The sequence below is a fragment of the Notothenia coriiceps genome, unplaced genomic scaffold (genome assembly GCF_000735185.1).
Source record: "Notothenia coriiceps isolate Sejong01 unplaced genomic scaffold, NC01 NC01_scaffold00029184, whole genome shotgun sequence".
Lineage (NCBI taxonomy): Eukaryota > Metazoa > Chordata > Actinopteri > Perciformes > Nototheniidae > Notothenia > Notothenia coriiceps.
The window spans coordinates 1-15,283 of record NW_011361885.1 but is presented as its reverse complement, the minus strand read 5'-3'; the positions used below and the strand labels follow the sequence as shown (position 1 = coordinate 15,283).

Below are 15,283 nucleotides of genomic sequence, written 5' to 3'. Positions count from 1 at the left end.
TCGAAGTACTATTTGTCAGTTACCACAGAAAACTTAAATAATCCTAGGAAATGTTGGAAAGCCATCAAATCGATATCCACCGGTGAGATCCGTAANATCCTTGGTTTTCTGCTGAATTGTCTAGATCAATTGTTTATTGATCTTTCCAAAGCTTTCGATACTGTCGATCATCATATCTTGAAGCAGAGGCTGGCCAGTATTGGAGTGGGGTGGTTTGTGAACTACCTCTCTGAAAGGTCCCAATGTGTTCATGGCCAGCCTCTGCTTCAAGATATGATGATCGACAGTATCGAAAGCTTTGGAAAGATCAATAAACAATTGATCTAGACAATTCAGCAGAAAACCAAGGATTATCTCGTCCCTTCACTCTAAATGTACGCAGGGGTGCATGTCTATCAATAATTTCCATAAAACCAAGATAAAAATAAGACCAAACAGATCATGAACAAAACCCTGCTTCACAAAATGTTTTTTGTCTCTCTTAATAATAATACAAGGTTTAACCTTTTGGACCTTAGTGTCCCTAATTGTGGCTACAGCACAGTGGTCACTCACATCATTAGCAAATACTCCCACAGATTAGTATTTATAGGGAACATTAGTTAGAATGAGATCAATTAGGGAGGATTTATTTGGGAACTTAATGTTAGGTCGAGTAGGACTGTCAACAATCTGAGTAACATTTAAAGACATACAAAGGTTTTTAAAATCCTCTGACACTGCAGTTAACCAGTCCCAGTTCAAATCTCCAAGTAGCACTATTTCCTTGTAGTCTAGTTGAGATAAAAGATTTGCCAATGAAGAAGGAGTCCTTGACAGCTGAGGGGGCTCTGTAACAGCCCACCACCATGACCTGTTGACCCTTTGCCTCTTCGATATTTAAGGCTAACATTTTTAATAGTTTACTTATTCATTTGGAAACCAATGTGGTTAGACTAAAGGTATTCTTCACATAAATGGCAACGCCACCACCTTTATTAGGTCGGTCGGTACGATATACATTGTAACCATTAAGGAGATGTCAGAGGCCAAAATAGATTTATTTAGCCACGTCTCTGATAAAACAATGACATCAGCATCAGTCGAGCTCGCCCAAATGCGGACTAAATCTAATTTAGGTAAAAGACTGCGCACATTTAAGTGAATGAAACCCAGCCCAGACCTAGATTTAAAATCAGCAGGAGTAGCGATCTGACTACTGCTGGGCGGACCAGGGTTAGGTTATACATTTCCTGATAGCAATAATAACAAGAAAACCAGACATCTTTTCCTCTTAATCGACACACATAAATTGTCATCTACTTTAAAATCACTGCGAGTTTCTAAGGTGGCCTATACCCAGCCACAGCAGATCAATTGTCAGCAACGGGGAAATGTATGGTACTACAAAAGCAAGAATGCAGATTAATTAAAAAGAGTAGACTTACATATTATATAAAAAAGTATGAATACGTTATTAACAATAAAAACACAATAAGTAAAAAAATAACAGATAAGTACACTATGGTTATAAATAAATACTAAGTAGGCCTAGCAGTAATTTAAAATAAATGACCATAAAAAAAAGCAGAAGCAGCTTGCACTGTTTTCAGCGTGAATTGCATGAGGGTATATTGCACAAAGTATTATGGTAAATCCTGCAGTTGCATGTGTTCAGATTGACTACATCTAAGAATAGTATCCGTGGCTCTTATGGTGTGTGGTCTTCGTCACATGCTGAGTCAGTCCACATACAAAAACCTGACACACTTCTCTGGCCCTCAACATGGATGTTATAATCACCAACAATTACTACACAGTCAAGGTTCAGTAGAGTCAACTAAAGTGTTGCACAGTATTCGGGAAGGACTGGAGAGAAGAGAAGAGTGAGCTGGGTGGGGTATGGGGTGGAGGGAGAGTATCCAGGGGCTGAGGAACCTTCTTTCGTCTCTCTCCCCATTTGAATAGCATGTGTTCATTGCCAATATCCTGCTGAATCTCTCCGTTTCTCTTCTGTCTGGCGGTAGAGGGCCACTGATGAACACCTCAGGATTCAGAGAGCTGACCTGTTTCAACAGACATTTAAACTCTTCTTTCAGCACTTCACATGTTTTTCAAAGTTGTTAATTCCTGATTTGCAGGATCCTTTTGGCCATTGTCTTTGGGGAAAAAGTGGCATTTTGAGGTTTATTTAAGTAATTTAGTTTGAGGTCAGCTCGACCTGCAGCCTTCACTCTGAGTTACTTAAGTCCTTACCCTGCTGTGTAAAGATGCTGGTGAGTTGAACCGCCACTGCAGTCAACATGCCGTTGTGTCCTTGGGCAAGAGAGGCGCTCTGTCAGGATGATAATCATGCAGGCCAAAAATCTCAGAGCGCCGGGCTCTGTCTGTTGCTCATCTTCTCAGTTATCATGCAAAGGATTTACTTAGGCATTGAAAGATCATGCCAGGGAAGATAACCACTTGTAACCGATAAAAAGCCCTCCCGTTTCATGGTAGTTTTATACAGATAGCCTTGTGTTAGCATGCCCTTGTCCACTCTGTTGAGATATTCGTAACAGTGTAGGTCATTTCCACAGAGTGCATTCACTTCAACGTTCCATTCTAACCAACCAAATCTTAGTTCCAGTGTATTGTTGTTTGCGGTAGGACCAAGAAGGAAATCATGAAACACCACAAGGAAATGGTGGCAATAAAATAAGCCTGTAATTCCCTAATTACATTAAGCTGAATCATATGGTTTCCTTGCGTGCATTTAACAAATTCTCAAAGACCCAGTATCACTCCGCAGCTCCAGGGTTAGCATTACCTCAACAAGCTGCAGCACTAAAATGCTGATCATATTATTAATCTTCAGTAATAATAATCCAACAATGCAACCTACGTCATACTGTTACTTTTAAACCTTTGCTGGAAAGAGTATTTTTGCGTTGTGGTATCTCAACCTTTACTTATATAAAGAATCTGTATATTTGTCTGAATAGCCTACTGTTGCTTTGTCATATCGTAGTTAACTAACAAACGACCTTATTGCTGTGCTGTCTGCATCTGTATGGGCTTTGGGAAACAGGATCATCAAGCCAAAAGGAGTCAATGAAACAAGGTACAGAGGCACAGAAAAGTTACAGTGCGATGATCCATGTGGTGGCTACGGAGTACAGCAACCAGCTGTTCAAGAACAATGGGAAGAACAGGATCCGCCTGAGCCAGCCAGCCCTGGTATCAACTATTAGGCCTGCATGACTCCAATTACCAATATACTGACAATATAAATACAATTACTAAAAATACAATAGAACCTTTACCCTGCAAAGGAGAGAAAGGTGGCCCTGAAGTTCATGGTGGTAACTGAATGAGGTTTTGCCAGTGTATTTTGGAATACGGTTCAAATCTGAGCTGATGGATAATAAGTAGTGCTGTCAATCAATTAAAACATCTGTGTAATGTGCGCTACATAGGGCATATTATCTCTGGTGCTATCATACTACGAGCACTATTTGGGAACCCTGTCAGAGCAAATATATGCAAATAGGTGTGCCATCTACTACTGTTTATTCTCAAGTCAGTGCAACATACAGTATTGTGCTAATTTCTCTGCTTTCTTTGCCTTTTCACTGCCATGTAATTCATGCTGCAGAATTACAGGAGAAAGTTTGGGTCAAATTTGGTAATCTGCGTTCATTTCTATTTATGCGCTAAGATTTTCAGATTGATTGAGAGCGCTAAGCATTCATGTTGACAGGCCTTATAATTAGTGATGATACTCATCATACTGGTATCCCTGAAAATGATGATTAAAAACAACAATTTCACTGATTTTGAAGAGAAATCAATCATTCTTAGGTAGCGACCTCATTTAGGAATGTAGTGGTCTGAAGGTAGAGGTTCTTCCTGATCCTACTTACACACATAAACAACACAGAGTAAAGACCGTTATCTGGATGGGCAGGACCCTTCATTTGTCTGTCAATCATTCCAATAGCCCTTTCTCACTGCCATTTGTATGTCGTTTGTGGCACCAAATCATTACCGACTGTTTCTACAAACCTAATAAAATTAACAGTGGCTTTTTGACTGCAGCATCGTAGTATATTTATTAAATAGTGAAAAAAACATTTACAACTTTTATTTGTATAGTGCTGTTTTAATCAGAACAACTGCAATCACAGTTGCTGCTGGTCCTACTTCTTCCGGTCGGTAGCGAGCAGGATTAGGTGTTGTCTTGAAACCAGCAGGTAAGGTTCTCCACTCTGTTAAGGTAGACCATTTCTTTGTTTTCAGCAAACTTGATGATGGTGTTTGAGTCGAAAAGGGCAACATAGTATTGTTTGTATCCAAAGTACAGCAATGGGCTCAAAACAAAATCCCTGGTGTTCCCCGGTGTTAAGAACGAATGTGGAAGACTTGTGTCGCAAGCTTGTCCTTGGGGTCTGCCTGTCAGGAAGTTAAAGATCCACAAGCACAGTGATCCATATCTGTATACAGTGTATCACAGGTCTTGAGCGTTTAAGGGAATGTATCCATTTGAATGAAATGTTATGTGAAATGTGGCCACCTTCACAACACATCTCTTATCCCACTAAACTCAACTGAAATGTGTGTGTTTTTTTGCATTTGACACAGAAATATGTTGCTTTTGACTTTGTTGGCATGTTTTTAGAACCCTAACCCTAGATGTTGATGTGTCTCTGTTAAGCACTTTGCTAATCACGTGGTATCTTTATATTGCCTCCATCTATAAATCCTCTTTGCTCTACTATCTAAACAAGTGTAATAATCAGACTGAAAGAGGAACCGAGGGCTCTATACTGTATGTGTTGCAGGAATAAGAAGGAGGAAGACTTTAGAACGTGGAGGACATCTGAAGTGTAAGTAGAGAGAACAAGGAAAGTGCAGCAGCTCTGACTGTTTAACTGGAAGTCAGCTGTCCTGCAGGTGTCTGGAGGAGGGGTAAAGGAAAGGAGATTCAGTATTTAAACACAGATGGAATCAAGAGTGGCCTACACTGTTTTAAAACACTGATTCAAAACAAGTAAAGCCTACATATATTTAGGCTTATTGTAAGTCGCTTTGCATAAAAGCGTCAGCTAAATTAAATGTAATGTAATATATCACAGTATTTCAATCTTTTATGTTGCTTGCCAGTGATGTACCTGCCACTGCACCTCTACCCCACCCTCCTCTGACTCAGCAAGTTACTCAATGGTGATGTTGCAGGGCTGTGTGCATCTTTATGTACCCAACAGCACTAAAGCATCCTGAATCTTAATGAGTTCAACCAATCAACCGAATGACATGCATACATTTGAGGATATATGTATGCACTGACAAACGCAATCACAAACCGAGCATCCTGGCCTGCCACCCTCCCATCCACACCTTCTATTGTCCCAGAGTCAGACAGCAGGCTGGGGCTCCAGAAGTGGCCACAACAGGCGGACTTCTCCCCTGAGAGCCTGCAGGGTCAGATCTGCAGCAGCTCCCCCTCTCTTTCTCCCAGTGTCCTCTGGGAGAGGGATCTCCAAGCTGCTGTGAGGAGGCAGATGCTGGCCACTCTTTCTAATGGGAGGTCCGAGGGTGGGGTTGACATGACTCTTCTTGGGTTCCCATGCCCTGTAGCACACTCATGTCACACTCCTGCAAGTAATACAGATGACAACAGCAGAGAGGGTGCACTGTCCATCTGCTCCCCTGACACAAAGACACTAAGAGATGCAGCGGTAATGTAGCATTAGTGTGTGTACAAGAGGAGGTGTGGACAGTGTGTGTGTGTGTGTGTGTGTGTGTGTGTGTGTGTGTGTGTGTGTGTGTGTGTGTGTGTGTGTGTGTGTGTGTGTGTGTGTGTGTGTGTGTGTGTGACATGAGGGTGGTAAGATATATAACATGATGTATAGGAACATGTGCCACACACACACACACACACACACACACACACACACACACACACACACACACACACACACACACACACACACACACATTATGGGAAGTGGGATATATATCTATATATATTTGTTCCTTTATGCTGGAGGAAATGTAATCCTTGGGGATGTGAGCAGAAGGGGGTCTTTATCTTTTCACATTCAATATTCATCACATTTTACTAAGATTTATTTTGTATTATTTGGAATCAAGTTGTGATGAAAATATTATGATGCTGTAGAGCAGCCACAGATTGCCTGTGCTTAGTTCCCTTTGGATTATTTTACCTGCTAGTATTTACTAAGATCATCGAGAAGCTGCAACTTATCTGTTTAGGTTCTATACAAATAATGCCTTTTGTCTTTGTGAAGAAAACACACAACATACAACATCAACCTCAAATAATGAAAAAACAAAGCATGCTGATACGATACCATATTCATAACAGAGTCAGTAGAACACATTTCAAAATGTGTTAATAATTTACACTAAGCTACACACCAATGTGAGCAGTTGCCAGGGAACGCATGAGGAATGAATTCGGAACCAATTGTTAACCTTAAGTTAATTCCTTATCAAATTTGAGTTGCTTTTGATTAATTAAGGCTTGGATAGGTACATTTGAGAAGGCAAGATCTTAAAATTATTCAAACAATAAAACCTAGCTCAATGCCGCCAATCCTTTTCCAGCATTAAGAGCCATCAGCACTAGCTTCAAAAGTCATTACATTTAGCGAACAAAGTTCTAATGTTGGCTATTTTGACAGCCCCAACAGACCACTTCACCATAATAATCTTATGTTGGCCGTCCAATCAATACATTCGACCAAACGAAATGATATATCACCATTAACGCATGAGTACTGAATAGTTGCTTCATCCCCCATACATCATCGTTATCTTTAAAATTAGTTATTAATGAGGAATCAAAGACAGATTTCTTTAACAAGTTCATTTTGTTCATTATATTAACAATAACATACATAGATATTATGAACATAATATAACTTCACACACTTTAGCCACACAGGCGTCATTATCGTATGTTGGTTAGTCTAGAATGCTAACATGTTCACTTCAGTCACAAGTTGTTGTTGCATGGAAACAGTTATTTTCTGAGGTTGAATAAAGGAACATAAAAACTCAAGAAGAATTTAAACTTGTTGATGATGATGATGATGATGATGATGATGATGATGATGATGATGATGATGATGAGGATGATGATGAGGATGAGGATGAGGATATGGATAATGAGGATGAGGATGAGGATGAGGATGATGATGTCTCAAGTTACTAACAAGTGAGCCGTCTGTTTCATTCCCATCTCTGGTAAAATGTTTTTTCAATATTTCTATTTCTGAAGCTTGTAGCATAATTATTAGTTGTTTGTCAGATAGTCAAGTTGAAATTATTTGGTATTGTTACTTATCCTGACATAATGATTAAGCATGAGGGACTGTTTAGGAACTTAAGAACCACTTTTCACTTTACTTGGGTGGACAGAAAATCAGTAGGCTAACACATTTTTAAGAAATTCCTTCTTCTCTTGTTTCTTATTTTACTAATCATTAGCTATAATATGTGATAAGGAGTTACACGTCAATTTAGGATTCACCAGCAGTTATTTCCTCCTTTTTCTCCCTCATTTGTTCCCTGTTAACTCCTTTGTGTGTCCCTTATTGTAGTGTTCCCAAAAAGTGTACTTTGATGATGACCTTCTTCTCCTTATAAGATACATAATGCTATAAACAAGCCATTTTCATTTTTAAGCACTTTTTTAAATGTACTCTCCAAAAGTTGAATGCAACTTGAGGAAAACAAAAGGAATTCCTTGCCACTGTTCTGGGCTTGAGGTTTGGCATTAAAGTTAGCAAGCAAACTTGAATAACAACAAGAGGCTGCTCCAGTCTTTTATCTTCATATACTTTGCATACAAGTTAACTGTGTGTTTCCTCCTCCTTTAGGACTCTGTCCTGCACAGAAGCGTGCCAGGATGTTCAGGGGGCCACCTCAGGCACGCGTCCTCTCCCCTCATTACAATATCAATGGAACCCCACCCCCAACCGCCTACTCCCATGCACATTTCCGAACACACGCGTTCCAGGGTGGAATTAGTAAACACAGAAATGTCATGCAGTTGTCATCTTTAAATCTCTGACTTTATGTCAGTTCGTTGAATTTGTTCCTTCCCTTTCTGAATCAAACTTGCTTTTTATTTCTATTAGTGATTATATGTTGATGTATTACACCACCACCGCTGTTTGGATACAGAAGTTTACGCACCTCCAAGCGACCATAACCATAAAATAGCGAACAGAACACCAATGCTTATTTTAAGGTTGTGAAACTTAAATTACCTGATATTATAATATAAATCTGATGCTATTCACTATTAAATCGGTCATTCGGGTGGATCAGCTTTAAAGTAAATAACCGTTTAGGTGTGTTTACCCTCCACCATCCAGCGACGACAGCTGCTGAAACCGACGGCCAGCCAGAACCCTCCTAAATCAATACTGTGTGTGTGTGTGTGTGTGTGTGTGTGTGTGTGTGTGTGTGTGTGTGTGTGTGTGTGTGTGTGTGTGTGTGTGTGTGTGTGTGTGTGTGTGTGTGTGTGTGTGTGTGTGTGTGTGTGTGTGTGGAGTTTGAGAGGGGGGTGTCCTGCAGAGTTTGGACTATCATGTTGCTTTTGTCTGGACTCATGCGAACAGCTGTATGGTAATCAATGGCACATGGTCGACCGTGTGGGGCTCCAAACCGCGGCTATTGTCTCCCCAAAGCGTCCACACACACACACACACACACACACACACACACACACACACACACACACACACATACACACACACACACGCCTCCCCCTTCCTTCTTGTATACCCCCGCACCCTTCTCCAGGAGCGCGACAGAGGTCTGAATAGCCGACAGACGCACAATAGTCCCTCTCCAGGACCTGCCCACTTTCTTTGTCACCCCACACGCGTTGGAGCAATTACAACGTTGGGCATGAAGAAAGAGTTAAAAAAAAGTTATATGTGCTATTCTTCACCGCTTCCTTCTGATCTTTGTGTAGGCCGGCTCCAAAGAGAAAACAAATAATAATCTGTATATTGGTGAAACATTTAATGTAGTGATGATTTAATGCAGGAGTCATTGATTGTATAGTTTCCTGGCACAAATCTGGATGTAAAAGTATTTTTACATATTTTTATGGCGTGTGTGTTATATAAGGCATATAATCAACAGTTTTCCTTCCACTCAGTTATAAGATAGAAGACATTAATGTTTGGCCTCACGAACTTGAATAGACCTTTTGTGTTGCGTTTGATTCAATTCCACCACCCACATGCGTTAGGATGCATACAGATATGCTTATATATCTGCCTTGCACTAGCTTATGCATCTCCTTATTACAAATTCAGCCCAGGTGTAATGTGGGTTTCTAAATCCCCAGGCAGGCGGGCAGGCTGGGCCCCCGTGTCAGGCTGTTCCCCTGAGGTCTGCCCCTGCTCCTCCTCTTTGCCAGTGACGCGCAGCAACAGAGAGTATAAAACCACTCTGCGCCTTTTGACGCAGCAGAACCAAAACAAGTGGAGTACCAACCGGGAAGGAGTAGAAGCCTGTCACCAGAAGACAAGGATTTAGGATAGAACACCAGGATAACAGATGTCAAAGGGATGAAACTTTTTTAATTTTGATCCAACATTTTTTGGGAATATTATCGCAAGCGACGAATGCGAACATTCACATAGAACTGGAAATCAAACTCCGAGAAGAAAATGGCACATCTGCACCTGAGATACCTATTAGCTCTTGCCTTAGTGCACGTAGTAAGTTGGCTACCTTGTTATGTCCTGATAAGATAATCTCAACATGTCTTTACGCACAGCGTGTCTCACATCATGTGTTTCTGTAATTGCAGGTTTGTTCCTCCGGTGTGTTTGAGCTGAAGATAAACTCATACCACACGGCGCAGCGGATCTGCAGAAGACACAGGGACTGTCACATCTTTTTCAGGATTTGCCTTAAACACCCCGAGGATGTGATCTCAGCCGAGCCACCATGCACCTTTGGCACCGGACACACCAATGTTATCAGGGCTGATCACACCTCCATCTCTAGCAGCGCTCCTATCAGGGTGCCTTTCCACTTCAAGTGGCCGGTAAATGGAAAAATCATACTTAAATAATTACAAGTTTTAGATTTCGGAAGTTCAAGGTTTGAAATCGGGCAATGTAACAATGACAGATTCGTGCGTAAATACCCCCCTTTGACCAATTCCGTTTTCTCTATTATAGGGAACATTTTCGTTGATTATTGAAGCCTGGAATGCCGAGAATCCGACTGAATACACAGGTAGGTTGTTTATTCTATGAGATGCTAAATCATTGAATCGAAGTTTTATGTATATCACTAAAACTTTATTCTGATATAAATCACAAGTGCACGTAGGCTTTGGGCTGACGAAGGCAAGGGTAATAACAATTGTGCTCATTCCCTCTTCAGACAACCAAAACAACCTTGTGAGCCGCCTGGCCACCCGGAGGAGACTTGCCATCGGGGAGGATTGGTCCCAGGATGTTCACTTTGGAGAGCAGAGCGAGCTGCGCTACTCATACCACGTCTTCTGCGATGAGTACTACTTTGGAGACGGCTGTGCCGAATACTGCAGGCCGAGAGACGACACGCTGGGCCACTACACCTGCGACGAGGAAGGAAGCCGCATCTGCCTGGAGGGCTGGAAGGGAAACTACTGCTCTGAACGTAAGTTTAATAATAAGTACCAAAATGTTCTGGAGCAAGGCGCCTTATAATAGTTTGCTGAGGCACTTTAGGGGCTAAGATATGAGAGAAAACACTGCATTTGATTACCAAAACACATGTAAAAAGTGAATAAAGTACAATGCAATACAAGAAAAAAACAGTAAGAAAAAAAGAAACACATTCATTAAATGTCACCATTCTGGAGACTGTTTACTGTAATTACATAGGAGTTTCCAGTCTGTGCACTCTCTTCACTAAACAAAACAATACATCACAAAACACACCAACAAACATCTGCCAAGAAAGTCAAGAAATGTAGGGCATTTATTGAGTGGAGGCAAATGTAGGCATTAGTTACTCAAAAATCAGTTAAATGGAGGAAAAAACCCAACCCTTTGTCCTCCCAAGACTTGAAAAATTACACCCAAGTTTTGTCAAAGCAGAGATAAACATATAGCTTTTTTATTTAGCACTCAAGTTGATCTCTTACAGTTAGATATGTGTTCAGGGCATATAGATTTTCTTTTATCAGAGTGATGTCCCGTAGTGCTTTGTGTTACCGGCTGTGGTGCTCCATCTGCCTTTTGTTCTCTGTCACAAAGAGCTGTGGCCCCTATTACACACAAACACACACTCACACACACACACACCTACACTCAAATCACCTTGAAATATGTGTGTGTGTGTGTGTGTGTGTGTGTGTGTGTGTGTGTGTGTGTGTGTGTGTGTGTGTGTGTGTGTGTGTGTGTGTGGAGTTGGAGATAAAAGAAAACGTTTTCTCCAGCAGTGTGCTACCAGCTCTTGGATTAATACTTAACCAAGCAGTGAAAGTCGTTGTACGTGTGTGTGTGTGTGTGTGTGTGTGTGTGTGTGTGTGTGTGTGTGTGTGTGTGTGTGTGTGTGTGTGTGTGTGTGTGTGTGTGTGTGTGTGTGTGTGTGTGTGTGTGTGTGTGTGTAAGAGATGTATGAGGAGGCATTCCCATTGTAATCATGCCCCCTCTCCCCCCCCTCCCCCCTCTCCAGCCATCTGCTCGGCGGACTGCAGTGAGAAGCACGGTTACTGCGAGGCCCCTGGGGGCTGTACTTGTCGCATGGGCTGGCAGGGCCCCTTCTGCACCGAGTGTGTTCGTTACCCAGGCTGCCTCCATGGGACCTGCGGCCAGCCCTGGCAGTGTACTTGCCAGGAGGGCTGGGGGGGCCTCTTCTGCGACCAGGACCTCAACTACTGCACCAACCACAAGCCCTGTGCCAACGGGGCCACCTGCACCAACACGGGCCAGGGCAGCTACACCTGCACCTGCCGGCCCGGCTTCGGAGGGACCAACTGTGAGCTGGAGACCAACGAGTGTGACAGCAACCCCTGCAAGAACGGAGGCAGCTGCAACGTGAGTACAAGGGGATCAAGTGTTATTCGTTTGATTTTAAGGTGCAATTATACTGAAACACCTGCATAAAGAAATACAAGCTTTAAAGATAGGATAGATAGGATCCCATGCGTGGAATATCAAGTACCACAACAGCAGAAATATAAGAACAGTATCATAATCAGAATACTTTATTTATATAGAAACTGAAATAAATGAAAATTGAAAAAAAATACACATGAGAAGTTAAAGTAACAATGTGCAATACAAAGTGGAATACTTTATAAAATACAAATAAATAAATGTATATAAACTGAGGAAATGAAAGTAAATGTTTAATTTAATTAAATGTAATACAAATATGTATATAAACATAAGAAGCTAAAGTAGAAGGGTGCACAATACTACAATATTTAAAATGTATATTGCAATATATACAGTGGGGTATTAGTATTAATAAGATAATAATGGAGCACTGCACAGTTTAAAAGGGTTTGGCTGCTGATGATGTCATAGTGCCAGTCTATTAATTTACAGTGCTACCAGTATATAGATTATTTTGCATTTAAGTCGTGTGAAGAGACTATTCATTTGCAATAAACAAGTAAATTGCTGAACTGCAAATGTACAACTTCATGTAGACTCATTTGATGCATATTGAAAATGAAGAGTTTGTATCATCCCTTTACCTAACATTAAAACAGCTGCAGAACAACATGGCGCCACACATCTATCCCAAACTCTATTTCTTTTTTAACATAGACCTTTTATCTCCCTCTGTCCACAGGACCTGGAGAACGACTACTCATGCAACTGCCCTCAGGGATTCTACGGTAAAAACTGCGAGATCATCGCCATGACCTGTGCGGACGGTCCCTGCTTCAACGGAGGCACCTGTGTGGAGGCCATGACTGGGGGCTACACCTGCCGCTGCCCCCCCAGCTATACCGGCTCCAACTGTGAGAAGAAGCTGGACCGCTGCAGCAACAGGCCCTGTCTGAACGGTGAGTGTTCCTCTGGCGACATCTAGTGGCTGAAAGACAATCCAGCAGTTACTTGGCAAAATATCAAATCGTTTTCCTGAAAAACGCCACTGTCAACACTCCAGCATCATTGCACCTGCTGCAAAGGAGTGTTAAGATGTAATCACATTAACAACCCTTTTAACAAAGAGTCGTCTCAGATCTCTTGGATGCTCAACAGTATTTTCTCTCTCCTGCAGGTGGTGATTGTCTGGATCTCGGGCAGAGCGTCTTGTGCCGCTGTAAGGCCGGCTTTACTGGTGCCAACTGCCAGGTCAACATCGACGACTGCGCCTCCACCCCCTGCCAGAACGCTGGAACCTGCCAAGACGGTGTGAACGGCTACACCTGCTCCTGCACCCTGGGGTACACCGGCAAGAACTGCAGCGTGCGCTCAGATGCCTGTGGAGTCCTCCCATGCCAGAACGGGGGCACCTGCTTCACCCACTTTACCGGGCCGGTGTGCCAGTGCCCCAAAGGCTTCATGGGTCCCAGCTGTGAGTTCACCCTGCAGCCCAGCTTCAAGCCTGCCCTGCGTCAGACCTCCCAGCCCTCCTCCGCCACCCTCACCGTCTCCTGCATTCTGGCCGTCCTGGTGCTGGTCCTGCTGGCAGGTATCATCTTCCTGAGGAGGAGGAGGAGGCTGCAGGGGAGGAAGCAGCTCAGCGACGTTGCAGTCTACAATGACTTAGAGAATGTCAACAACGTTGGAGGAAGCGAAAGAGACTCCTTCCTCGGTCCCAACGGCTTGTTCAAGATCAGCAACGGCACGGCTCGCCTCAGCCTCTCCCTCTGCCCAGACGGAAGATCCGGGTACAGACCCACTCCTGTTGAGAGCAGACCGGCCAGAGACGAGCGGCAGGACTTTATGTGGAGGGACGAGGCCAGCCTGGGCTCTGCAGCAGGGCTGAGATGAAACACTGAAGGAACATGGGACGTTCATACAGGGGTAAAGAAATATTAGCACTTGTTGCTCCTCTCTTATCATGCACAGTGAAGAAAGGAGCGGATCCATGAGTTGAAAACCACTCATGCAGAAGATGTACCATTAAAAATGTAAGCATACAAAAAAAAAGATAAATGAACTATTCTGTTGAAGATGATTTTCAAAGATTTTGACTAGGTGTATGGGGCTAAGCTCTTCCACGTTTAAGATCCAAAGAAACAAATAATACGATCAACCCTTCATAGGACCTACAACACAAACCAAATACAGGAAGTCACAACTCTTTGGAAAAATATGTATAAATGAGTTATTGTTTTTTTAATATGTTCACTTCGTTTGGCTGTTTCTCATTTTTTAAACACTTATTTTTGTGTTTGCGTTTCAATCTTCCTTTGGACTTTATTTCCTCATTGTGCGTACCATCATAATTATAATTTATATTATTTATTTATTTACAAAAATGTTGTTATTAATGTCTTCTCTTCGATTGTCAAAGATGTAGAGATATATTTATATTATGCTGAATGAAGACCGACACTTGATGTAGCTGGATGTTTTACGGCTGTGTGAAATATCCCAAAGATATTCAGAGCAGGGATATGAAGACAATGTGCTTTTACACAAAGTCAGCCGTTACTGTAATTTATATATATATAGTTTATATACTACTGATTAAATTGCTCTTTCATGTGCCATTTTATGTTCATGCCAAAGTTTGTGTTATGTTTTCATTCATATTATTTAATTTCATCATGTTGTTGTTGTGATGTCAAATAAACAATTTGCTTTAATGCTATTCTGGTTTTGTCTCTCAATACTTAAGGGAAATAAGATGAGATTTTCCGATAACATTGTGTATAATCATGATGTCACCAAGAAGACTTAAAGGGGTGCTTTTTGGGGTTTCCCTTTCCTGTGGTTTGTTACATAGGTGTTTGTGCATGTCAATGGTCTGCAAAGGCTAAAATACCAAAGTTCCTTCCAGAGGGAGTTCCTCTCACACACTCCCAGTGACATCACTATACACTTGCGCTTCTTTTGGCTAGCACCTCAACATACGTGATAAGCGAAATTGTGAAACATCTGTTAGTGGTTGACCAATCACAGCAGAGCCAGCCAGCTAACCAATCAGAGCAGACTGGGCTCTGGTTTCAGACAGAGGGTGAAAAGAGGTGCTGCAGCAAAATAAAGAGCTTTTTGAACATTAAAGCATGGAGACAAGTCACAGGAGAGACACTAAATACTGATATGAACATTTGCACAAGAGGGCCCTTTAATATATTATC

General features: G+C 42.0%; 1 protein-coding gene across 1 annotated transcript; it reads left to right on the top strand.

Annotated features, from left to right (window-relative positions):
- Nucleotides 1-9,511: 9,511 nt before the first annotated feature.
- Nucleotides 9,512-14,709, top strand: dlb (deltaB). Its single transcript, XM_010786436.1, has 7 exons — nt 9,512-9,731; nt 9,824-10,063; nt 10,200-10,257; nt 10,408-10,665; nt 11,689-12,050; nt 12,817-13,033; nt 13,252-14,709. The coding sequence occupies exons 1-7, from the start codon at nt 9,681-9,683 to the stop codon at nt 13,965-13,967; spliced, it is 1,902 nt and encodes a 633-aa protein (XP_010784738.1). The 5' UTR covers nt 9,512-9,680; the 3' UTR covers nt 13,968-14,709.
- The last annotated feature ends 574 nt before the right edge of the window (nt 14,710-15,283 follow it).

Bases quoted from the DNA above. Each gene is read 5' to 3' on its own strand.
- dlb (XM_010786436.1), top strand. From the start codon at position 9,681: ATGGCACATCTGCACCTGAGATACCTATTAGCTCTTGCCTTAGTGCAC. The intron at 10,064-10,199 runs GTAAATGGAAAA...TCTCTATTATAG, and splicing joins CTTTCCACTTCAAGTGGCCG to GGAACATTTTCGTTGATTAT. The intron at 10,666-11,688 runs GTAAGTTTAATA...CCCCCTCTCCAG, and splicing joins GGGAAACTACTGCTCTGAAC to CCATCTGCTCGGCGGACTGC.